General features: G+C 37.2%; 2 protein-coding genes across 2 annotated transcripts; one reads left to right on the forward strand and one right to left on the reverse strand.

The window, feature by feature from the left end:
- Window positions 1-291: 291 nt before the first annotated feature.
- Window positions 292-25,192, forward strand: LOC311304859 (uncharacterized protein). The gene is made up of 8 exons (XM_084432204.1): window positions 292-533; window positions 10,678-10,781; window positions 18,775-18,899; window positions 19,962-20,090; window positions 20,562-20,755; window positions 20,842-20,989; window positions 23,310-23,525; window positions 23,819-25,192. The coding sequence occupies exons 4-7, from the start codon at window positions 19,986-19,988 to the stop codon at window positions 23,331-23,333; spliced, it is 471 nt and encodes a 156-aa protein (XP_084288330.1). The 5' UTR covers window positions 292-533; window positions 10,678-10,781; window positions 18,775-18,899; window positions 19,962-19,985; the 3' UTR covers window positions 23,334-23,525; window positions 23,819-25,192.
- On the reverse strand, window positions 2,041-3,843 carry LOC311304851 (NLR family CARD domain-containing protein 3; the record flags this gene model as incomplete). The annotated part of the gene is made up of 1 exon (XM_084432195.1): window positions 2,041-3,843. The coding sequence occupies exon 1, from the start codon at window positions 3,814-3,816 to the stop codon at window positions 2,041-2,043; it is 1,776 nt and encodes a 591-aa protein (XP_084288321.1). The 5' UTR covers window positions 3,817-3,843.
- Window positions 25,193-27,258: the final 2,066 nt, after the last annotated feature.

Genomic DNA, 27,258 nt, shown 5'->3' on the forward strand with positions numbered 1-27,258 from the left:
AGACGTCCTCCCCATTATAAACGAAGCATTTATTTAATCAAGCTCTAAATACAGCTCGTTCTGGATCCATGGTATGAAGTGACGTCACGGTACGAAGTGACGTAGCAGTCGTTTGCATATGACCGCCTCCAGCGTAGACAACTACGCTTCAAGCGCAAGATAACTACGCCGCCTCATTTCATCATCGCATTTGTCACGCGCTTCACATGTGTTCAGTCGACGTGCAGCAAGTGGGTCTGTTTTTACAAGAAGATTGTGATGTCACGACACGCAGATGTGCTGTTCCTGGCTGTGGACAAACAACATGTTTGGATAATATACGCTGCTGAAAGATCCAGACGTCAAGATGGATGCAGTTTATTTTTCGTGGACGTCCCAGTCACGGCAGTGTTAATTTAAGCGTGTGTTCTCCACATTTCAAGGATAAGTGACAGTTGAGAACAATCGCAGTATGAGGCTGGGTTTGCCAGAAAACTTTTGTACAAAATAAGGCCGTGTGGACTATTCTGGGCTACACAACGACAACGCAAACTGTAAGTAATGTAGGCTATTTAAAACTTCAAACTTTTTTAAAAGGTTAATTGCAGTTTAATTCATTAGAGTCTCGTCTTCTCTCTGTTTTGTTTTGGGTTTTACTTCGCTTTTTGTATTAGTCGTATCTCCGACTTCTTGCTTGATTTAGTCTCGTGTTCATCCAGTTACACCTACGAGTGAAACAAACTTTAAACCAAGTTTCTAGCAACTCTTAAGTAAATCATTTGAACTTCCCACAACTGCGCGAGCTCCGGAAGAATCGCAAGAACATTTCCAGCTAAAAGGACACGCACTGAAAAGGACACGCGCATGTTCAGCTGCAAAGAGCCATGCAAGTATTCTTTCACCAAGATTTAAATTTGTGAATGTTATCTGCCTCTGTTAAGGTGATTGTGGTTCCTTTGCTGGTTCTCCAAGGTTCATTGTCTGTTATTTGTTTGCAATGCTGTGATCTGTTTTCCTTCTTTATGTACTTTCGTTATTATCATATATGTATTCTTTGTTAGATGCAGTTGTACATTTATAATTTCATTTATTAAAACTCCATTATACGCTTGATTGTCTCGGTTTGCTGCTCACGAAACAAAAGCCTTTTAAATGTGTATGATCTTAGCTACGAGCTTTACAAAGTGTGATCAGCTTGCAGGTTAATAATCTCTTAAACAAGAGAGTTATTCCTTGTGGCCAGAGGAATAGACCTCCTTGAGAGTTGATAAGAAAATCGCATGGTTCGTTTAGCGTAGACAATTTTGTGGGCATTCACACATTTGATATATAGCCCATCTGTATATTCATAATTAATTGTAATTCGTTGTGGTTAATTATTTATATATAGATATTGTCATGTGGAGTGCCCGCGTGAGCCACTGGAGGGCACTCTCTCCCTGTATTATGTTTCACCATGGACTCATTATGTTTCAGTTGTGTTTGATTACCGGTTTTTGAGTTCCTTATTTAAGCCTTAGTGATCTCTGTTCTCATTTTGTGAAGTCTTGTTTTACCTAACCTCTGTTTCAGTTTGTATCTCTTGCTACTCAGTATTTTGACTTGATCTCGTGTATTTGAACTTGGACTCTGTACTCGTTTGTGAACCTTTGCTGCCTGCCTCTGACTACTGCTTGTTTGACTACGATTCTGGATTGCCCCTGACATCTTTTGAGTTTGATATTATCTTTAATAAATATCTGCAAATGGATCCGACCGTCTCTGCCTCTGCGTCACAGATATACATCTATATGGGCTTTGTATTCCCTTTTTGGGTGATTTAAAGTGTGTAAGTCATAACCAGTATTATTGGTTATTGATTATTAATAATTAATAATTGATAATTAATAATCAATAATTGTCCCTTCCCCTCATTTGAGCTGGTGTTTACAGCATCATTTTACCTTTAAATACGAGACGATTGCGAATTCTACGGGACGGGTGGCAACCCTAGTTATGACCCCTTTAAAGATGTAAGGTGCATTATTAAAAAGGATTCTTTAGCTATTAATGATTAAACACTCACAGAGCTTTTCTGCAGTTGATCACAGCTGGTACCAGTCTTCTTATACCCTCAGCTGATGTGTTGTATTTCATGGGGTTCAGCTCATCCAGCGCCTCCTCTGAGATCTGAAGCATGTAGGAGATTGTAGAGCAGTGAGACGGAGAGAGTTTCTCCTCTGAGTGTTTGTCTGATTTCACAAACTCCTGAATCTCTCTGGACAGAGTCTGATCTTTCACTTCCAGCAGACAGAGGAACAGATTGATGGATTGATCAGATGAGAGATGAATCACCTTCTTAAAATCATCATCATCATCATCTTTGATCATCTGTTTAATGTACTGTGTGATTCTCCTGATGTCCTCTGAGCTGTTCTCTGTGTGTGTCAGTAGATCCTGTAAGAGTCTCTGATTGGACTCCAGTGAGATGCCCAGCAGGAACCGCAGGAACAGATCCAGCCGTCCATTCTTACTCTCAAGGGCTTTATCTACTGCTGATGTTAGTAGATCATACAGAGGGTCAAATATGGAAAATCTGAATTCATGCAGTTGTTCCTTGTTCTCGATCACATGTGAGTAAAACTGATAGAAAGCAGCGAGAAACTCCTGGACGCTCAGATGAATGAAGCTGTAGACTTTCCTCTGATGAATCACAGATTCCTCCTTAAAGATCTCAGTGCAAATCCCAGAATACACTGAGGCGTCAGTGACGTCTATGCCGCTCTCAATCAGGTCCTCCTCATAGAACATCACATTGCCCTTCATCAGCTGATGGAAAGCCACTTCAGCAAGTTTCACAATCACTTCTCTTTTGGACTGCAGGAGTTTCTCTGGATCTCTCTCTTCATACTTCTGATTCCTCATGTTGATCTGAATCAGCAGGAAGTGGATGTACATTTCAGTCAGAGTTTTAGGGATTTCTGCACTCAGATCTTCCAGGAGCTTCTGAAGCACAGTGGAGGAGATCCAGCAGAAGACGGGTATGCGGCACATTATGTGGAGGCTTCTTGCTCTTCTGATGTGTGAGATGATTCTGCTGGCTTGATGCTTGTCACTGATTCTCTTCCTGAAATATTCCTCTCTCTGAGGCTCATTGAATCCCTGAATCTCTGTCAGACGGTGGATGTATTTGGAGGGGATCTGATTGGCTGCTGCTGGTCTGGAGGTGATCCAGATGAGAGCCGAGGGAAGCAGATCTCCTTTCATGAGCTTTGACATCAACACACCCACTGATGAAGTCTCAGTCACATCAGAAACTTCCTGAGCGTCTGAAAACATCAGTGTGATTCTGCTTTCATCCAGACCATCAAATATGAACACAACTTTACACTCCTCATAAATCTTTGAGTCCAGATCTTGAAGTTCAGGATGAAAGTCCAGCAGAAGTCTGTGAAGACTGTACTGATGATCTCGGATCAAGTTCAGCTCTCGAAATGGAAGCACAAACATGAAATCTACATCCTGATTGGCTTTTCCCTCGGCCCAGTCTAGAATGAACTTCTGCACAGAGACGGTTTTCCCGATTCCAGCGATGCCTTTAGTGAGAACAGTCTTGATCTGCTCTTTCTCCTGGCGTCCTGGTTCAGGAGAGGCTTTAAAGATGTCATTGCAGTAAATTGGAGTGTCTTGTGAGTGTCGTGTTCTGGCTGTTTTCTCCATCTGTAAAACCTCATGTTCTTCATTCACTCCTCCTCTCTCTCCCTCTATGATGTAGAGCTGTGTGTAGATCCTGTTCAGGAGGGTTTCATTCTCTTGGAGTTTCAGTCCCTCAAATAATCTCTCATACTTGTTCTTCATGCTGGCTTTGTGTCGGTCTTTGACTCTCTGTAGTTTATGAAGACTGAAGACTGAGGCAGATCGGTCTCTATTTATTCTGCTGAAACAACAACAACAACAAACAGATTAAAAAAATGATATAAAGGATTTAAATGTATAAATAAAATCTAGATATAAACCATATAGTAAAATAATATATATGTCAATCTTGTATGACATTAATTATACAGAAAAATACATTTAACCCCCTGGGGTCGACTATCGCGCCAGTGTGATAGGCTCGCTTTTTTCTTATCAGTGCAAAAGAGACTCAAAATACTCTGTTGACTTTGATGTTGCATACAAGTTTCATACATCAATCGATCCTGTTAATCATTTTAATTTGATCCTTTAATCATTTTTGACTTTTCAGTCTTAGTTAAATCTCTTTTTTGGCTTATTTTATCTGAAAAAGAAAACTTGCCTAATAATTCTGCACACCTGAAAATAAGGCATTTTTAATTTCCAGCCTTCATGAACAATTATATATCACTTATACATGATTAAATACAAAATTAATAGTAGTTATTAAGATTAATATGGTTTGGAATTGGCAAAATGTTCCTGGGAATAAAATATGATCAGAAAATCAACGTGCCTAATAATTCTGCACGGCCTGTATATATATATTTATTTTTTTTGCTATTTTATTAAAAAGGTTATACAATTAAAACAACAATTACAATTTTAACAACAACAATTTTCCAGTGTAATCTTTCTTTGTAAAAAACTAAAGTATACATTTTATCATATTAACAAACACTATAACATCTTAGTTAGGGCTGGGCAAAAAGATCTATTTTTCGATTAATCGTTTTTTTTAAATGTGGTCGATTCAAAATCTATTCTCAAGCGCCAAGAATATATTTTTTTCCCATCTTTATGTATTAGTTTTCCTCCACTGCACATAGGCTTGCAAACTCAATTTTATAGCTAATGCTGTAGATTTTATGGTAGCTTTATCTAAATCATAAAATAACCTCAATTAGTGCTGCACGTTTAATCATATCGCAATCGCTATGACAAGCCTATAAGCAATTAGGCTATATGACCAAAATTCTGCCAAAATGCTGTTGTGACTGTGACACAGAAAAACTTGCGATGATATCGTGCGTGTGCACAAGACAGCCCAGAATAGAGTTATCTTTCGCGCTTGAACGAACAATCAACACACACAATTATGCCAAAATGTCTTTTTGTTGAGTATTTTCATAACATAAGAGCAGTCTTATGACGAACGTGAAGAGTTGTGACTCGTGACAGAATGAGGCGCGTGAGTTCCGCGTCTCTGTCAACAGCGGCTGGTCTTAAAGGGACAGTACACTGTAGCCACTAATTATCTCTGTCGTTTAAGTTAATCAAAGAACAAAGGGAACAGAGAAAAACACTCACTGCTCTTGACTAAAGAACTTTTGTAACTTTGATTAGTCTATATATAATTTATAATTAATGCAGCACAGACTGTTTGATAATTTTATTCAATTTGTGTATATGGCCTAGCTGTTAGACAGGAAGGGCACAGATAAAAATTATATGCAACGTTTTTATACGTGGGTTTATGTGAGGATTGTTAACCAGGGCCCGGTTTCCCGATAACGCTCACTCTTAGCCTGCTAAGAAGACTCGAAAGATATATCTTACCAAATTTGTTTATTTTCCTAAGTGTGTTCCCCGAACTATACCTTAGGAAGCCGCTTAAGATATACCTTCTTACGTGGGACGTGACCAGGCGCTGTCCGTGCCAATGGTGCTGAATTGTTTGAAATCGATGGCTCGAGAATCAATTATTCTCTCGTGCAGGGGCTGTTTATGTGAAAAAGCGGTCATCTTTATAAAAGAAGCACTTCAGAAATAGTTGAAATTTCAATTTATTATGATTATTGGATATTATAAAAAATAATTCAAACTATAATAGCCTATAAAAGCGTAGCCTACATATTTTAAAATTGTAACATATAGCCTATTGCTGCCACAATAACCTTTTCAAAAATTTACGTGCTGCCTTTTCTTTCCCATTTTTGTTCGCTGAGGTGGAGCTGCGATGAAATATTGTTCTTGTGTAAATACTTTCCAGAATTTCAGTAATAAAAGTTTACATCTTGCGTACGGTGCTCGGCAGTGATCAAAAAGGATTTAAACCATGAATTTTGAATCTCTTGTAAACTCGGAGATGTGGATTCAGACGGCAATTAAATTACCACACGACCTGTTTGTCAAAAAACAGAAGGTACTAATTTGGCCAGGGCCAAAATTAATTTGGCCACTGATATTATGGATTCGGACGGCACTAAAATCACCGACTTACCCCTGTAAATGTTTAAAATACCGGACGAGCCCATGAGAAACAATATTAGCGTCCGAATAGGACTTAACTGACAGTAGCCTATGCTTTCACTGGCCTTTAAAAGAGCGTTTTAATTCAATTAATAATATTGTATAATAATATAATTAAAAATCTAACAACAATCAGTGTAATGACAATTTTATTCTTTGCATGAAAACACTTGAATTAGCCTAATGTAATACTGTCTGGGTGTATTAAAACTTCAGAATTATATTCATTTAGACCTGCAACAACGCTAAGAGAGAGCTACGAATGGTCTAGACCAACCTTACGAAAGTGTGACTTACAAAAGATATACTTAGCGTACGAACGTTTCGGGAACCGTCCCATAAGGTTAAGAGAGAGGTTAAGGAATAGGTTAAGAACTACTTAGAGATAAGAACGCTTTGGGAAACCGGGCCCTGTTTGATCAAGACATGCGACTGTTCTGACTTGTCCAATTTTCAGCATTCATTTTTCATCTTGCATCAAAATCCATTCTATTCATTGTATGCATTTGAAATATAGAGTTGGGTTCTGTTTTAATGTACCCAAGTGTACCTAAAATAAAAAGTTTAATATACAGGTTTGTAGCTCTTAATTTCTTTTTATTAATTAAACACTTGAAAACTTATGTTCACTTTTTTTCTTTTCTTTTTCTTTTTTTTTAATAAATATAGGATTTGTATTTAATATTCATTGAGTCGAATCGAAATCTAATTTAGAATCGAAATCGAAAAATCGAATCGAGAATCGAAATTGAAAATCGAATCGAGAATCGAAATTGAAAATCGAATCGAGAATCGAAATCGAATCGAATTGAGAGCTTGCGAATCGAAATTGAATCGAATTGTAACATCTGAATCGATACCCAGCTCTAATCTTAGTTGATGACTTACTTTTTAACACATAATATATATATATATATATATATATATATATATATATATATATATATATATATATATATATATATGAACAGAAATTGGCAACATTATAAGCTTATTTGATGTGGCAGTATTTTACAGATCTCTCAGATTTGTCTAGTCGATTTTTACTCATCTCAGTATAGCAATAGAGTTCGGTAAAAGCTGTTCATTCATTCACACACAAAAATGCGATTCATTTTGAAACAGTTTTTTTGCGTGTACAGACACTATTGCGATTAGAACAAAGCAAATATATAACTGACCAGGATTTTATTATTTTCCAGGATTATTATTAAGATAGTATTATTCCTCACAGCGTCATAAAGTACATGAGTCTGAAAGTGAACTTGCGGTGTGTGTTATCCAGCTGATGTGGGTGTTCACAGGTTTGCATGGATTGCCTCAGATCATTTGCGTTTGAATAGCACGCGCTCTCCATGGGCGGGGTCACATTAAAACATTAAGAGCTTAGATGAGAACGACTGACATCTCTCTCTTTTCATACATATTACACAAACTGTGAAGATTTGTTTTTTATAAAAAATTACTTAATTTAAAAGAAGAGAATTCAAGCTTCATGCCTGTGTGTCTATATGCCTGTTTGACTGAGTATTCGCTGAGTTACAGTTCATTTTCGGACGCGTTTCAGAATTGACTTCACTGACACAGAGTAGGCAGAACTCGCATCATGTTTTATTTTTCTTTATTTTTTCAAAAAGCACAACACTTTGTTTTTATTGTGAGTATACACAAAAATAATACACACTTAACAGGATCGATTGATGTATGAAATTTGTTTGTAAAATCAAAGTCAACAGAGTATTTTTGAATCTCTTTTGAACTGATAAGAAAAAAAGCGAGCTGGTATCGCCGGCGTTACCGCCGACCCCAGGGGGTTAAATCCCCCACTACATGTTTACCCTCACCTGGGGTCAGAGGTCACTGCTTCATCACTGAATTTAGGAGGATAATCCATGGATGTGTCACTCTTCATAGACATACAACTGGGTTCTGGAGATGAAGATTTCTCTCTGCTCTCTCTGTTCTCCATAATGAGAAACTGACTTCAGACCTGCATATGGAAAAATAAAGAACAAATCATATATAATATTGTATATTGTAAGCCGGTCTAAATTGGTCCAATGGCAGTTTCTGATAGAACGGGTGAAGGTCTCTGCACGTTACTGTCTTTTCCGTGTGGCAAAGTAATTTAGTTCCAATTAAACTTATCTGACTCCATTTTATCATGACCTCAAATTTAGGTTAGAATGCCAATCGGCTAATGGTCATTTATATAATAGTTTACCAGCACATTTGATTATTCTTTTCAACTATTTACCCATTTATATTTGGAAAAAATGTCGCTCAGAGGTCCTTACGCCTTCTGTTTAATGCTGGTCTCACGATCACAAGCTCGCCAGCTTCGGTCAACAGAGGTAATTGGCTATATACCTGAGATGGTCACATTCACGCTTATACAATCAAAGATACTTTTGTACAACCCCCATGGCTTTGCATACACTTGAATTTAAAGTAACGTTTACTTCAGTAGAGGCATGGCCACTACTACAGATATAAGTCTACTAACATTACTTCTCTTGTAATAGCTTTGGATTGGCCATGCCGTGGTTTTCCACATACACTTATTTAAAGTAACATTAAATTAAAACAGAGGTCAGACACACCCATATTTAGATTGGTCAAGCAGCATTTGCTGTCCTAAATGGAAATTCACTTCTTCTCTTTGCGAACCAAGTACACTTGAATTAGTGCCAAATATTAGTTGTCACTAATCTGACGCAGATTTTGCGGTAACATACGAATCCGTTTAATCTACCTGGGAAAACAATTTCAGAGCAAGTCAGAATAAAATCAAATGTTTACAATTTTATTATGTCAGGTAAATGTATCATGCCAATTTCATAATTAATACAATAACATCAAAATGCTCAGAGATAAAGAGTAAAAGATGTAGGCTAAACCTCACATAAACCTGAGACATTTCAAATGATACCAAACACATGTAATACTGTATGATAATTATTCACATTAAACCATGTAGGCCTAGATTTTTGGGTGAATTTCAGGTGATCTCAACATGAGAGAGAGAAGGAACCCCTGTTGAAATGGGGGGTCAAGGGAAAGAGATTTAGATTAGGATGATTCTGACTTGCATCTCAAATGGTGATGCTAACATCACAAGAGAGAAATGTTATTTCCTTTGTTTTCTCAGAGTTGCCCTCTCTTCCAGTTTTCCAGTCTTACAATATTTAGACTATTTTATTAAAGTAGTACAGTAATAACATACTACAATGAAATCTAGAGATTTAGAGTACAACTGTGTAGTAGCAGCAGTTTGTGGAGGAAAGGATCCTTTTCTTCTGAAGTCTATAAAGTACTGGTTTACTGTGGAAGAACTGCTCTGACTGCACAAAGCCCAGATCTGAACCTCTGATACCCCTTTTCCACCAAGGCAGTGCTGGTGCTGGTTCGGAGCCAGAGCCTAGTTTCAAATCGGTTCTTTGCTTTTCCACCCAATTAAACCTGGCTCTGGGCCAAGAAAACAGGTTCCAACTCAGCACCAACTTTGCGCTGGTATAGAGATAAGAACCGGTTACGTCAGGTGCTGGGGGCGGGATTATCGTTTACGTTCGAAAACAAAAACTTTGGGTGCCATTTTTAAAACACCGGTCAGCTGTTAACTTTAGCTTTGGGCATGGACGGAAAACAAAAACAACCGTGGTCTGTGGAGCAAACGAACTGTTTGCTGGCTTTGTGGTCCTCCACCGAAATTCTAAATAAATTGGATGGAGCAGTATGGACAAAACCTGTCTTTGAAAAGCTACAGAATGAAATGTCGATAGCGGGTTACCAGAGGAGTGTAGACCAACTGATAAATAAAATTTAAAAATTTAAAAAAATTATCGGGACCAAAAAAAGGAGCGTAGCAAGCTACCGCTAGTAAACTTAGCTGTTTACAGTAGCTAAACGTTGACGCTGTATTAACGTTACTGTTTTAAAACCATTTTAACAGTTTAAACGGTCGGTAGCTAACATTAGCAGATAAGCCCATTGACAGCGACGTTATTGTTCATATTTTTGGCACAATGTTTCTGACATAGTGGTCTTAAAGTGACTAAAAGTGTGATGTGAGATGCTAAAACGAAACTGCACGCCGTTTTCAGGCAGGTAACGTAACTTTGACTTCTGTGCTCATCAACTATTTAGTCCATACCTGTACATCAGATTTTGATTTGACTTTTATTCACCAACAAAATTTTCTGTTTGTGCAACACTTTTAAAAGCCAAACCAACATTCAGCTGGAGGTTTGCTCACTGATAAAATAATACATGCTCTGTATGCAGTCTGCAGCTTACATCAGGGGATGATTAGGAGGAGCAAACACGCAACCACTTTTATTTCCTGTTGTGAATTTGAAGATTTTAAACAACAACTAAATCGCCTCATGTTTTTTTAGGCCAAAGAAAAAAGAGGGATGTTTCATAAAGGTGACTCAGGTCTTATTATGAAAAGTGTGCCTTGAATGAGCTTTATAAACTAAACCTGCTCCCTGCTTTGGTTGTCTATAGAGTTGTCTGTAACTGGGGAGGAAGGGGATGTTGAAGATGACACGGAGCTTGGTAACTCGGTATCGGCAACTCGTACAATCTGTCATCACGGGAAGCCAGACAAGGTAAGATATTTTGGGTAACACTTTATATTACGATCCGCAAACAACTGCGTAAGTAAACCGGTGTACGTTTCTGTAATTATAGTGTACTTCCGTGTAGGTATAAGGGAACAATATGTTAAGTTTTGGGTAATAAAGGGGTAACAAGCAGATATACAACCTGCAAAGAACTTAGTAAGTAAACCGAAATTACGGTGTACGTTTCTGTAATTATAGTGTACTTCCGTGTAGGTATAAGGGAACAATATGTTAAGTTTTGGGTACTAAAGGGGTACAACCAGATATACAAGCAAATTATTTATAATGTAATTATTTTAAAACTAACAGGTACCTATTCTGTTAATATATTCCAGGCAAAAATTGTACGTCTGTTGTATATTATCACATTTCTGGCAAAATATGTTCTTGTGCAATGTAGTTACAGGGTAATTTTGACATCGGTGGTTTGTAAATTAAACTTTTATGTATATACATATATATATATATATATATATATATATATGGCTGTATGTAAGCACAGTATGATAAAAATGTAATCTGAAACAATTTTATAAACACCTGATTTCGAAAAAATATATATAATGGGGGGATATAATGTGTTACTTTGTTGTTTGAGTATACTGTAGAAAAGACAATGTTTTATTAAGATGAAAAAGTGTTTTGAATTTTTTTTGTAAAATAAAAGTCAGAAATTAAATGGGAACCTTTATTGTATTATATTTACTGCACTTACCCTGTAACTACACAGAAAAAGGGGGTAACAAGCGCCACTTTAATTTACAGCCCGCAGGAGTTACACTTACCCTGTAAATACACAGTTGAAACGGGTAACAAACACTACTTACTATGTAACAATACGAAACAACACTATTTGCACAGTAATTACAGAGAAAGGTACTCTTATTAAAAAAAAAAAAACAAAAAAAAAAAACTTTTAATTACACAGTATATTTGCCCTGACATTTAAGTGTCATTGCAATACAATGTGATAAGGTAAGTACTAAGTACTACATGGTACGTTCTAAATTAAAATCATAGCAGAAACTAATTTTTTTTTGGCTTAACGTTAAGTAGTTTAGTAAGAAAAGCCAATAAATAGCATTGCCCATGTTATTGAAAAAAAAAAGTTTAATTTACAACCCACAGATGTCAAAATTACCCTGTAACTACATTGCACGAGAAAATATTTTGCCAGAAATGTGATAAAAACTTTTATATACAACAGACGTATAATTTTTGCCTGGAATATATTAACAGAATAGGTACCTATTAGTTTCAAAATAATTACATTATAAATAATTTGCTTGTATATCTGGTTGTACCCCTTTAGTACCCAAAACTTAACATATTGTTCCCTTATACCTACACGGAAGTACACTATAATTACAGAAACGTACACCGTAATTTCGGTTTACTTACTAAGTTCTTTGCAGGTTGTATATCTGCTTGTTACCCCTTTATTACCCAAAACTTAACATATTGTTCCCTTATACCTACACGGAAGTACACTATAATTACAGAAACGTACACCGTAATTTCGGTTTACTTACGCAGTTGTATGCGGGTCGTAATATAAAGTGTTACCATATTTTGTGCTATGTATTAAGCGTTTCCTTAATGTTTACATGTTCTACATAGCCTCATAGCTTACATCAGAGTCCTGCACGGGTCCATTTTTGGAGACCCGCCCCCACCCGTACCCGCAAAGTTCAGCACCAGATCCGACCCATCACCTGTGATAATATATCAAAATTCAATCCGCACCCGCCAGACCCGTTAATATTTGGCCCGTTACCCGACCCTTGCCCGCGATAAATCACACGCTAAAATCATTCCAATTAAAGTGCTTTATTTTTTATCTCGCAGACTCGCACCTCTCAACATCGCAACAGCCTAATGAAACAGGCTAAACTAAAGTGCGCTTTGCTCTGCGCCATTCAAGTACACAATCGGCACCTAAATAGGCTATGGAACCTAATAACATAGCCTATACACAAAGACCTATTAGTGAAAGAAAAAAAAAGAACAAGAAAAAATACAACCTGCTGAGCCTGTCGCTCACAAACAATAGCCTATATAGGCCTATGCCTATGCATTTACTTTCCCTTAAGATTACTGTGCAGGAAAAGGATATCGTCCACAGTCCCAGGTTTAAGTTGCGTTCTCCATTCTTGAATTACAAATCCAGCTGTGGAAAAGTCTCTCTCACTCGCATCGCTCGATGCTGGGATGGAGAGAACATTCACAATCATTGCCAGGTTGGGAAATGTTTTCGCTTGCTCCTTCCACCACAACAAAACATCGAAAGGATCCCCCTTGGGTGGCTTGAACTCGATGTATGCAGAGACCTCGTCCTCGGGCAGCACAGTGTCATTGCTGGAGTCCTCTACGTCTGACAAACAATCAACTGTTGAAACCAAACAAACTCTCTTCGCAGCTGGGCCCGCCGACATGCTGTGGCCTGGCAACAGATCTTCACGTTTCTCCTCGAGTTCTATTTAAAAGAAATAGACACATGGATGTATTTATTTAAACCCAAAAAAATATTAATTTTCCAATTAACAATAATTGTAATTTTTTAAAGACAAGCAATGGTGGAAGTACTGAATCTCAGTACTTAAGTAAAAGTACAAATAACCAGAGACATATTTACTTTAGTAAAGGTAAAGTACCACAATGAAAACCCTACTTAAGTAAAAAGTACCTGATTTTAAATGTACTTTAAGTAATATACTTGCATTACAATTTATTCTCTTAATGTCTATATTCTAATAATTAGGGCTGTAAAACCGAAATCACGACACACCCCTATTTGAAGTTAACATTAGCCTAAATAGAAATAGAAATCACAAAGCCTTTCTTTAAAGTTAATTTCATTTTGTAATAAATTGTATCTTAATTTTAAGCAATATTTCATCAACCAATTGCCTGGATTTAATAAATATAGCAGACAATAGATGATCACGACACGGATGCGAGCGCCGCGTGAACATACAATGAACATGGAGATTTTTTTCAATTCCTGTTTTGGCAGGTGGAAAAACTGATCATAAAATGTTTTTTTTTGTTTTTTGTTTTTTGTTTTTTTAAATAAGTATTTGTACTTCGTTATATTCCACCACTGAGGACAAGTAGCATATTCGTTTGTGATTGAATAGCTTACCTTTCACAAGACGCCAATTTTAAAGAAGGTTGGTAATTAAACAGTTGCTGGTCCCCATTGACTTCCATAGTATTTTTTTTTTCCTACTATGGAAGTCAATGGGGTCCATCAGTCGTTTGGTTACCGACTTTCTTCAAAATATCTTCTTTTGTGTTCAGCAGAAGAAAGAAAGTCATAGAGGTTTGGAACAACTTGAGGAAGAGTAAATGATGACAGCATTTTCATTTTTGGGTGAACTATCCCTTTAAGCAGTCACATCTCCAGAATTAGGGCTGGACTGGCCATCAGGCAAACCGTGCATTTTCCCGGTGGGCCGACGTGCTTTTTGGGCCGATACATCTCATCTCATACTCATACATAATTTTTATTATTATTATTATTATTATTGAACGGCCCATAAAATTTGTATATCGGCGGCCCATTTGTTTTGTTATGTTTTGCTTAATTGGCGGCGCTGGGTTTGTGCCGGAGTAATGCATTGGTCAAAAAAAGTCAGTGTTAGTTTTTTTTTTCCTGACAGACCGGCCCATGAAACATGCAGATCAGCGGCCCATTGGTTCTTTTCTTGATTGACACTGGGCTGGCCCAATCACAACTTTAAACGAGTGAGCGAGCGTGCAGCAGTGTCAGTGTGTATCTGTCAAAATAGTCAGCGAGATGGAGAAGAAACGCAATGAATGTGCAGAGAAACAGCGTGAAAAAATAGAACCAGTGCCCGGTTGCATGTCGGGGCCCAAATTTTACAGTACAAAGTAGCCCTGGGCCCATTCAAATATTAGCACTGTATTGGTTTGTTGATCTCACCCTTGGTTTGATTTGTATTCAATAACTAAATGAAATCCACTTGCAGTTTAACAGTTTATTATTCATGTGTCTGTAAGTAGTTGATATCAGACACCACATGTCAAAAAATGATTGATTGACAGGTGCCACACCCCTTCCGGCGACAGGTACCCGCCCCTTTTGGCATAGGATCAAAGGGATCAAAGAAGATGAGATGAGATCAAAGGGGTTTTGAAGTCTTTTTGACAGCTAGTTTTGACCTATTGACCCTCCTAACCCTTGATCATGTAGTTATTGACAGCTAGTTTTGTGTTTTGAAGTCTTTTGATGCCTTTTGATATTGACAGAAAGTGTTTTAATAATTACATCATGGCTATGACAGCTAGTTTGAAACCTTTTGATATGGACAGAAGGTTTTGAAGACGCTGTGATTAAATAATTATGTCATCTAGTTTTAATTGTTTGATGCCTTTTGAACATGACAGTTAGTGTGTGTGTGTGTGTGTTTTTGAAGACACTGTTATAATAAAAGTCATGACAGCTAGTGTGTGTTTTTGAAGTTGGTATCACACACGATCCTCCCTACATATTCCTGAGCGCATCCGGGCTGTACTGTGAAACTGATAAGGATAAACTGTGGAAGTTTATCTCACACACAAATGTTGAAAAGCCATTCAGTTATTTTAAAAGAATATAAATGATTATACAATAAATAAAGTTCTTACTAAAACCTCACACCAAAAAAGTTTAAATAAAATGGAGTCACAAAAATTGCAATGAGTCTCTCAAAGCGTGTGTGTGTGTATTATTTGTATTATATTATTTGTGTGAAATATACATTTTTTTATAAAATCTCTGTTTCTCACTATCACTGTGCTCTGGAATGTGGAGGAGCAGACGGAGGGGGATGGAGAACCAATATGTGATTTTATATTTAACGCATTTTTGTGAGCCCATTCATAAACTGATTGTAATTTTGTGACATTGTTTAATCACAGTGTCTGAACAGCACGTTTCAGATGTCAGAGGGGAATCCCGTGACACACACACACAGATGGTCACATATCCTCTAATGTCTGATCTCCACGCACATACACACACACACACGCTTAATATGTAGGGAGGATCGTGTGTGATACCAACTTCAAAAACACACACTAGCTGTCATGACTTTTATTATAACAGTGTCTTCAAAAACACACACACACACACACACACACACTAACTGTCATGTTCAAAAGGCATCAAACAATTAAAACTAGATGACATAATTATTTAATCACAGCGTCTTCAAAACCTTCTGTCCATATCAAAAGGTTTCAAACTAGCTGTCATAGCCATGATGTAATTATTAAAACACTTTCTGTCAATATCAAAAGGCATCAAAAGACTTCAAAACCCAAAACTAGCTGTCAATAACTACATGATCAAGGGTTAGGAGGGTCAATAGGTCAAAACTAGCTGTCAAAAAGACTTCAAAACCCCTTTGATCTCCTTTGATCTCATCTCATCTTCTTTGATCCCTTTGATCCTATGCCAAAAGGGGCGGGTACCTGTCACCGAAAGGGGCGTGGCACCTGTCAATCAATAATTTTTTAACAGGTGGTGTCTGATATCAACTACTTATGTAAACCTGCACATACAACAAGATGCCAAACACACAACATTTCATGGAACAAATCAATCTGCATCAAGCAGAAATTTAAAGGCACAAGTGGGAGTAGGGGAGCAGTGAACACTGTGTATGGACCCTGTCGAATGGAACGCATCTCAGATGTGTAAAAACAAGTGGAAAGCGCGAGCGCGCCGCTGTCTCGGTCAGGGTATATTCTGGCAAACCGTTTGCCAATCACGTCTAGCAATCGGCAAAGCAAACTGTGGCACACGCCATTTACCAACAAGCGATGGGTAATTCGCAAAGCACAATGTTATTTTCTGTTTCCCAGCACGATACCATAGAACGGCATAAAGTAAGAGGTTTGAGAAATAAGAGGCGGGGCACCAGTTAAAAATTTTCAAAGTTAAAGTTCACGCAAACAGGTATTAATAGACTAGGTTTAGTCAAAAATTGATTGTTTATAGCTGAATTAGTAGAACGCAATTATATTTGGAACATAGAATATAGCCTATAATCCAATAAAGAAGATATAAGATATTGGCATGAGCAACCCCATTCTTATGTAATATCTTAATAAAATATCGAATTTAATATCTTTAAGTTCACACCTCCATTTTGTAATATAATTGTAAAGTCCGTTAACACAGATTTTAGCCTAATAGTGGTTCTCAAACTGGTGGCCATGCTGTAAAGCTTCCAGATGGCACAGGGTGAGCCACATTTAAATGGCACAAGCATGGAAACATATTAATGTACTTTAAATATTTGTATTATCTTAATGGGCCATGATGAAGCATGTGATAAACAAATATAATGTGTAATATAACCTTGATTCTTTTCCAAACAAGATGACTTGAGCCAATAAATATCTCTGTACACCAGACAAAGGAGACAGTTTTATTTTTCACTTTGTTTTGATTTAATAATACAGGTTTGTTGTAAATGTCATTTTATTATGTTTTATTTGAATATTTGATTGAATGTGTCAGTTTCAAAGGCTGGTACTGGGATTGCATGAGCTGACCAAACTTTGATTTGTGGGTTAAGTGTGTTAATGTGTTTGTTTAAATAAATGTGTTTTTGCTAATTATAGGCCTATGTCATATATGTTATTACTTCTCCTTCTCTGTGGATAAAACTTCAAAACAGAATCAGTTGCTCTTTTGTAATATTATTAAAATTTAAACTACTCTCATGATTTACTTTTATCTTTGATGTTTACAGTAAATGTGCAAATTACTACATGGACTATTATTTTAGCCATTAAATAACTGCCATTAATGTGAAAAATTTAATTGTTATGAAAAGCCTTTAGAATAAAACTAAAACATTTCCTTGTGAATGTACTGTAGGTTTGCTCAATTCACAACTTGACCAATTCAACATCTCCATATCTCCATATGTTGTGGTAAGCTTGTAGAATTGAACCTAAAGCTTGTGAAAGTGCTGCAGGGTTGCTATTGCACAATCTCACCTTGATTCTAACCATAGAGCATTGTGTGTTTTCTGTAAAAAGTTTGGGCACCCCTCAGAGACTGCATAATAATTCGCCCTGTCTTTATAAGAAAAGATTGTGGTGATATGCCATTCAGTTTCTAGAGAAAGCTGGATAATGTGTTTTTTCAGACAAGTGTAGCAGTATTGAGTTGCAATAAAATCAGCTTTGCAATAGTTTGGGTATTGCATTTGAATACATGTAGTCACTTAATACTAATTGGCTCAATACACCTTACACTGCAAACACAAGTGCAACAAATCATGATATTTTTATTTATTTGCATTAATACATGTCCTTATGTCTTGAAGTTATGCATGCTATGAAATGAGAAGGACAAAAAATAATCACAAAACTAAAACTTTATTATGCCACCAGATACAAGTCATCAAATGAAATTAGCCTACTAAAAGACCATCAATGCAAATTAGAATTAAAACAAAAAAACAAACAAACAAACAAACAAACACGATGGCTGTTGGCTCATTTACAAACGATAGGCCACTAACAAATCAGTAGCTGTAATCATTAAATTATATTCATTGTGTACAAACTATTGATAACAACAGTTAGACTATCAAAAAAGAAGCTTAACTTCATTCAACGCTGAAACGCAGACGAGATAACTTTATGTGATCATAGGAGAGAGTAGTTACACTAATATTTTCAGTGGCGCTTTAACCCAAAACAGGAAACTCGTGAATATTCATGTAAGCTCCGCCCAGACACCGATTGAGATTTTACCGGAAATTCGAAGGGGGCGCGCAGTGCATCGAGTAGCTGCTACGTAAACCGCAGGTAACCCGCGTAATTTAAATGCAGTCTACTTAGTCGGTAGCTCGAGTCGTTACCATGAGTTTATTAGCTTATGAAGACGTTATAAAGAGCATGTATGAAGATGGACACACAGATACGGAAATTTCATATCGTTTATCAGAGCTTGGTATGCAGAGGGGAAATTCAGAGTGAAATGTCCGGAAATTCCGCTCTGAAAAAGGCCTTAAAAGAAAATGCCTCTCCGAAGACGAGCTGGAGTTGGCGGTTTCGCAAGCTGTTGTAGAGGTGAGATTTTTTATTATCGCTACTATTTGAACAAATATTTAAAACTCTTGCTACAGAGAGTTGTTCAAATAAAATGTGTTATTGTATATTAATAGAGAATGTGAACCTACGTCACATTGCGTTGAATGCTGGGGCGGCGCCGCCATTCTGGGAGGAATGCCCTCTGTTATTAATTTGGCTTGAAAAAGCAACTTACTGATATTGTATAATGTTACCGGTAAACATTATTCTTCTTCTTTTTCTTCTGAGCCAAAAGTTTGACTGTATCTCTTCCTAGAGCTTTAAAGCTACAACCAAACTCGGCGCAGACCTTCAGACTGCTCTGACTTGATCTTTTCTAACTGATGGTTTTTCTTAAAACTGCTGATCTAAACTTGGAAAATCTCCCATTGACTTTCAATGATGGAATGTTAAGATTTTTCAACGCGATCGGTGTAGACATAGTACAACCATCTACTGTACCAAGTTGTATACCTTTATGTGAGTACACTACTGTACTTGATACTGTAAGAACTGAAACAAAATGACGTAATATTTAAGAAATGTCATCAACTGTATACTACTGTACTGTTAAAATACTGGCTTAAACAGTCTAATAAAATTGATAGTTCACTTCTTTAGAATGTAGTGAGCACTTTAGTTTGGCAACCTCTGTCATATTAAGGTCTCTGTTGTTTATGGTTCAAACTTGGTTCAGTTTTTTTCCAAATACATCAGCAGTACTGATGAAAGGTTTGCATATTCATTATGTGCTGTTATCCTGTTTAAAACGTAAAGCCCAAATGATTAATTGATTAACCAATAAAATCCATTAAAATTAACAGGGACAGACCTTAATGAAGGTTTTACTTGCATTGCATTAATTTTCAATTACCACAATTAAGATATATCTAGATGAAACATTTATTAAAGATTTATTATAAATATGCCTAAACATCTGAAAATATATTTGCCACTTGAAAAAGTGAAATTGAGTTTTGCAATGAATTGCTTTACATTTATGTAATCATCTTGTATCTAAGTGACTATTATTGGTTAATTTTTACTTCTTTGTGTGTACAGACTGGACCATATTACAGTCGTAAAATGATGACGGGCTATCTTGCTGCACAAGGAGTTCGTGCATCAGAGGTTCGAGTGGGCCGGACATTGTCACAGATGCATGAACCTTACCATCAAGCTCGATGCCAGGTAGACTTGGGTGCCATAGTAAAAAGCAATTATCATTAAAAATAATTATCATGTGTTAGCATCTAAATTATTAAACATTACATAATCATGCATCAATGTCTATTTAGTCTTTAACTTTCAAAAGTAGAGATAAAACCTCCATTTGAAAATGACATGGGTGCAGGATAGGTATAGGCTTGGTTCCCTGGACAAGGTTTCCATTAAGCCCGGACTAGACCTTAGATATATTAGGACTTTTAAGTAGTTTTTTACAAACATACCTTACAAAAAAACATTATTGGTGTGCATCTTGAGACAAAACAATGGAAATCATATATTTTAAGATATGTCAGCTCAAACATGCATTTTAGTCTGGGACTAGACTTAAACCCTGTCCAGGAAACCGCCACATAGTCTCTCTACACCAGTGCTTCTAAAACTGGGGGCTGAATACTTTCTATATGTAACCTAATTAAATCTGTTTTGTTTCAGGGTGCACGCAATTTAAATCCGGTCCCATATAATGCTGAGTATGTGGGTCACAAACTGCATATGGACCAGAACGAAAAACTGTGCATGTTTGATGTGACCCATGTCATAGCCATTAATGGGTTTAGCAAAAAAATTGTTGGACATTCTACCATGCCAATAAAAAACAATTTTACAATTTATGAAGAGGTGTACAAGTAAGTCTAAGATTTTCTACTCTAATCTTACCATATTTTTGCTACACTCAATAACATCAAAGTTTAATTATATTTTATTTTTCTAGAAATGCTGTCCTTTCCCATGGGATGTGGGATCAGGTCAGAGTGGACCATGGTAGAGAGTTTTATCTAACCCTCTTCATGCAAGACATCTTGTCAGAATACAGGCATAACCAGCAACGACTGCCTTACCTCCAGACAACATCAACTAAGGTGAGATTTAATTATTCTTTATAATCATTTGTATGACATGTACGTTTCTAGGGTTGGGTATCGTTTCAATTTTAACGATTCTGATTCTGCTTATCGAATCTGGTTCTTAACGATTATTGGTTTCGATTCCAATATTTATTGGAGAGAAAAAAGAGAGCAAATACTTGTAAAAATTCTACCTTTTATTCTTGTCACATTTAGGCTATTACCATTAAAACTGTGACAATGCGTCTTAATTTACAAAACACTCCTTAAAATGTTATAAAACACTTTAAGGAATTATAGACTCAACTTGTATTAATTGTCTGATGTATTTATTCATGATCTCTATTTTAAACAAAACAACTCAACAAGAACAATTTTAAACAAAAATGGTTCTCATTTTATCCAGAATTATGCAGCTCTAATTTGAAGACGAATGCCCGCTCATCTGTGTTTTGTACTGAGTGTAAGAGACTGCTATTGCTGCTGCTAGTAGCTTTATCTGGTGTGGTGAAACCTGTGGTACTGCTGCTGAGAGATCGCACCGAATCAAATGCACTGCATTCCTTCAAATTGGCTCCGTGTTGAAGCAAATGTTTCATCATATTGGAGGTGCTTCCTCCCTTGCATGAAATGTCTTTCTTGCATGTGATACAATTCGCTGTATTTTCATCTTTTTTTGAAAAGCTTTACCAAACTTTCGAACGTCTGCTGCGCTCTATAACGTACAACGCATGTGCGGCAGGCAGGTCCTGGCAAATCAATACAACTGTAAACAAATGCTCACTGCGCGCGCGCGAGCATCACCAAAGTAAGGAATCGATAAGTGGAATCGAAATGCGCGCGTCTTATCGAATCTCCGGTTTTTGGCATTTTAGAACCGGTTCTCGATAACCAACCCTATACGTTTCTGAGTAAGGTATTGGTAACCATAATATTGTATTTGTTAAAGGGCACCTATTATGCAAAATTCACTTTTACATGGTGTTTGAACATAAATGTGTGTTGGCAGTGTGTGAGCAAAACCACCCTAGAATGATAAAAATCCACCCAGTGTTTTTTTTTTTACAATCTCCATAAATCATAAGCACTGTCTAAGAATGAGCTGTTCTAAGATTCGGTGCAATGTGACGTAGAATTGCACAAGCCCCGCCCACGATGGTTGATTGACACTGGAGTTTGAGCCTAGACCTGCCCTGAGTGAGCGGGACACAGAGTCCGCCATTGTTTCGACGCTGAAGCAGCTGTAGACAAGAATGTCTCCTAAGTGATTGAGGTGTGCTGTTGTTGGATTGTAAGAATGAACATAGCAGTCTTCATTTACTCTCGTTGTTACTCGAGGATGGATCTGTACAACTGTTCGTGATCCAGCTTACAGTCTCGGAGCGACAGGACTAACGTTACTGATCACGGCAGAAGTGAAAGTAAGAGTGCGCACTATCACAGCTCATCGAGTCGTTTTACGAATATAAGGTTTACCAGTTTATTTAGCACCCACTGAAAAGGTGTGTTTATATTTGTTTACTGTTAGTTGTTTTGTGTACTTCGCTGTGTATGTTGTTGATAATGAAAGGAAGAGAGAGAGAGAGTTTATGGATAAGACTTTAATACGCACATCTTATACTGTGTTTATTCAGCTCTTACTGGGATTTTCTAGAGTAAAACTAACGCTTCATCTTTTGTGTGATGTACAATAAACTTCACTGAACTCATCAGTATATTTTGATCATCATTCGGACAGGGTCTGCTACAGCAGGCTTGTATTAATAGTGGATAAAAGCAGATGACAAGTAAATTATAACCATAATTAAACTAAACTATACCTGTTCTATCTCCATTCAGCATATATTCTCTGGCTCTGTGGGCATTATTGTCCGACTCCGAGTCGAAATGAACACCGCAACTGAGAGTTTCTGTTCTGATATTATCAGATGAGATTGTCCTGACTGAAGCGCGAGCTCATGAGGCTCCGCCCCCTGGGCCGTGCAGCAGCAGTTAATTTGCATTTAAAGGGCACACACTAAAACAGTGCGTTTTTCTGAGCCCCAAAAAATGACAATTTAAACATGCTGTAAAAAATGATCTGTTGGGTATTTTGAGCGAAAACTTCACATACACACTCTGGGGACATCAGAGACTTATTTTACATCTTGTGAAAAGTGTCATAATAAGTTCGCTTTAAAAATTAGTGGATGCATTAGCTAACATGAGTTAAAAATGAACACTTCTACAGCATTTATTTATCTTTGTTTGTTGATTTTAAAAATCAGAAGTTGAAAAGAACTAACATGAAAGTGTATTTTGTACTTTATACTTTAATTTGAGTTGTGCTCAACAGTTACTCGACAGAACCACACCGTAGAGAGAATATGGCCTGAAGTCAATAAGCGGGTCAATTTTCCAATCAAGACTGCACTTATTCAGATGATTGACCAGGAGGCTTTGGATATGGAGGATGGGTTGACCAGATACTGTGTATCCAATCTCACATGTGAGATCAGCCAGATTGGGGTACAGAGATTTGTTCAGGCATGGAATAGCCATAATATTCTAGGTATGTGAGATATTGCTTTGACATCATTTCTAAAATTGTGTTTTAATCTAACTGCCAATATATACACAATGTTCTGGAGGGCCAGTTCCTGCAGAGTTTAGCTCCAACCCTAATCTAACCTCTAAACCTAAACCAGAACCAGCTAATGAAGGTCTTCAGAATTACTTGAAAATTAGTTACAGTAGGTGTTAGAGCAAGCCAGGACCTGAACTCTGCAAGACTGGTAAGATGTTCTTACAGTATTTAATAAAGTATTTGTTTTTTCCTTACAATTCAAATGTTTCTATTTATAGGCAAAGGTATTCCCAATCTGCTGGCCAGAGATGGCTGCAAGGCAAGAATTTCAGAGCAACTGCTGCCGAGGGCCTCAGAAGCTGCTGAGCTATACAGACAGGAAATGGGAAACAGTTTGACCACTCCATCAGCATTTGGCATTGACCCATTTCAGTCTGAAGAGGACAAAATTAGGGCAGAGACAGAGTTTAATTCACTTTATTTTGACCTTGGAAATGTATTCAACTACACTGTAAATGAGCATTACAGGTATTACCAAGACTGTGTGACTGAACTAATTAACATTACAAGAAGATGTGCATAGAACTTGCTTTATCTTGTACCACTTCCTTGACTTCCAAAACTGATCTTGTCATGTATTTTTTTTAAAGGAGTCATAACCTGCAATTTTCACTTTTCCACGAGAATCAATGTATGTTATGATCGACTAATGATTATACACTGGCCGGGAAGCCGATATTTAAAAGTGAAGCGTTTGTTTACTTCAGGGTAAATAAACCAGCGCGCGTGCACACGCACTCAAATACGAGATTTTGATTTCAGCTCCCTCTTGACGTCATGAGGTAGTAGGATATACCATATATGGACACCGCAGCAGGAAGCCCCCCCTTCCCCTCTCCCCCTCATATTCAGTTCAGTCGGGAAAGCTGGAGAAACCGAGTGCACACCGGACTTGCTCTGTGGTTGATTGCCATAAAAAACATGTAAGTGTGTTTTATCTCCCAAAATCGGACGAAACTATCAGGGACCAGTGGATGAAATTCATTTTTAATGACGCTGTACCAACAACCCTTTCAACTGGCGTGCAGAGCCATATAGAGCGTCCACGACAGCCAAAACATCGCATTGATCTCGCGAGACAATAATGCCTTCAGAAATAAGGGTAAAAGTAGGTCTGTGTTTATTTTTTTTCCACTTTTCTTTTTTAGAAGGGCCTGAAAGACTATAATACAGCAGTAGGTATCCAATGTAATACTAGGTTATGACTCCTTTAAATACTGTAGCATGAACTGCATGCTATATTAAGAGTTATATTAATTGAAAAAAAAATAATAAAAAAAATAAATAAATAACTCTTCTGGTGGCATTCAAACATGCACTTCAATATTAAGAGAACACAATTATGAGTTATATTAATGAAACAATGAAAATATTATTCTAGTAGCAACTGAACATTTGAAACTACCACAGCAGCAATCTTAAACAGATGTGAACTGCTCTTCTATGGCCCTGATTACATTTAGCACTTCAGAGAGGCCAGCTACAGCCACCAGGGATTCCCCTGTAATTGCAGACCGACATTTAACACATCCTTGACCCTGCTGAAGTATAATGTCGACACATAGTCGACAACCAACCAAACTGCGACAGCAGCGTGCCAGCACAGGACTGTCCATCACTCCTGTAACAAACATAATACATACATAATTAAGAATCAGTTTAAAAATACCATTTGCTTTAATTCAATAAAAGAAAACTTACAGGACGTTATTACACAGCTCTTTGTGACATTTGATGCTGATGGTCATTTGTGACATTCAGCAGATATCTTTTCCTGGACAGGGTTTACGTAGTCCCAGACTATAATGTCTGTCAGAACTGTCTAAACTGAAAACAGCTTGCTCTGACATATCTTCAGTGCCATTGTTTTGTTTCAATATACACAACCTGTAAATGTTTTTTTGTAAGGTAAGTTTGTAAAAACTCTTTAAAAGTCCTAATAATACTAACGCAAAGTCCTGGAATAATCTAAGCCCTTTCTGGAAAACCACAAAGTGTCAGACTAATGATCCAGGTAACTGACATCAGTGCTACTATAAATCACTTGTTGGGATCCTGATCGATCATCCATTTGGGGTTTATTTTGCAATAATGACCAGATGACAACACTGTCCCTTACATACTGCCCATATAGATTTATAGGCAATATTATGTGTATGAATGGGTGAATGTGAGGCAAAATGTAAAGCGCTTTGGTGGCCATTGGTCTTTGAAAGCGCTATATAAATGCAGTCCATTTACCATTTATAGGCAATATTACATGAAAGTGCTTACCCATGGACCAAAGAATGGTTGCTCTTTTAAAAATGTCTTTTAAAATACTTGCCTCTGCATATGCTGCACTTAAATGAGGTCCTCAGAATTTCGCTTTGCTGCTCTGTGAGGCCCTCACTATGCTTGCACAGCTCCCTGAGCTTGGCTGACACAGCTTGTAAACCTTCTGATGCAAGAAGGACCTCCTCAATTTTGTCTCTTATTTCAAAGAGCTCTGATCCATCGTGTCTAGAAGCTTGCCTTTAACGGTTGAAGGACAATCAACAGATGTACAGAAGAATCTCAAACCACATTTAGACATTGTTTTCAACAACATTTGAGTTACCATTCTTATCACCTGACATCAGTGATTTTGTATTAGTGAGTTTGCCAAAAAGTATGTAATTTGTAACAGAATTTTTATAGAGATTGTGCAAGAAATAACAGACTTGGCACATTCGGATGGTATTAAAATGAGAAACTATGTATGTAAAACAAATTTCTCTAACCACGTTAATTAGTTTACTAATATTTATCCTGATTTGAAATTACTTGTTTTTGTTTATGTAATGTGCATTCATCTATTAACCATGCGGCTTCTCAATGTCTCCATGGGCTTAACAAATCAGAATAATGAAACTTGGAGGAATGGCGTAACCTACTGATCTCTGTTAAAGTATAATTATTGCTGCATTGATTGTGGGATCAGAGCAGCCACGGAGTGTCGAAGCTAACTTCTGCTTAGTGAACTGCAAAGAATTCTCTTCCAATCCTAACTTGTACATAAAATCACAGATGTCGATTGATAAGAAATGACAGTCTATGGACTAATCGCTACAGTACTTCGATTTTTATTTGCATGAATATATGAAAAGTTCAAAGAAGACTAGGTTCTTCTGGTGAGAGCATTCATGAACTTACCCTAGTTTTCTTTTTTTCCTTCTTCCCATCTCTGCAAATACATCCTCTTTGACAGCAAAAAGGCGTCTGGAGCTTTGCTTCCAATAAGCAGAACCTGTGACAGGGGGTAAATAGAATAATGAAATTCAGAATGGTAATAAACTAAGTTGTAACGTGCATGTTAATGAGCTGTAATGAATATCATAATAAACTTGTTCAATGCTCATTCTAACCTAAAACCACAAACCTTTAGTGCCAGGGGTATCAAGGAGTAGGTTTCCTTGACTATCGGTTAAAATGATGTTTTCATCAGCACCCATAGCAAGGGCTTCTTTTACTTCTGTTGCCATAGTAGACAAACAGGCCTCAGACTTTTCAAAAGGGATAACCATTGCCTTGTCCTGTACTATTTTGTCACCCTCAAGTTGACCAAGGAAAATAGTTCTGTGAAAACACACACAAGCACATTGTGTTTAACACCTTTTTTTACACATACTCTAAACAC

This window comes from Rutilus rutilus (genome assembly GCF_951802725.1).
Source record: "Rutilus rutilus genome assembly, chromosome: 15".
In the NCBI taxonomy this organism is placed as follows: domain Eukaryota; kingdom Metazoa; phylum Chordata; class Actinopteri; order Cypriniformes; family Leuciscidae; genus Rutilus; species Rutilus rutilus.

Coding starts and splice junctions, on each gene's coding strand:
- LOC311304859 (XM_084432204.1), top strand. CDS start 19,986: ATGATGACGGGCTATCTTGCTGCACAAGGAGTTCGTGCATCAGAGGTT. Junction 20,091..20,561: donor ACCATCAAGCTCGATGCCAG/GTAGACTTGGGT, acceptor GTTTTGTTTCAG/GGTGCACGCAATTTAAATCC. Junction 20,756..20,841: donor ATTTATGAAGAGGTGTACAA/GTAAGTCTAAGA, acceptor TTATTTTTCTAG/AAATGCTGTCCTTTCCCATG.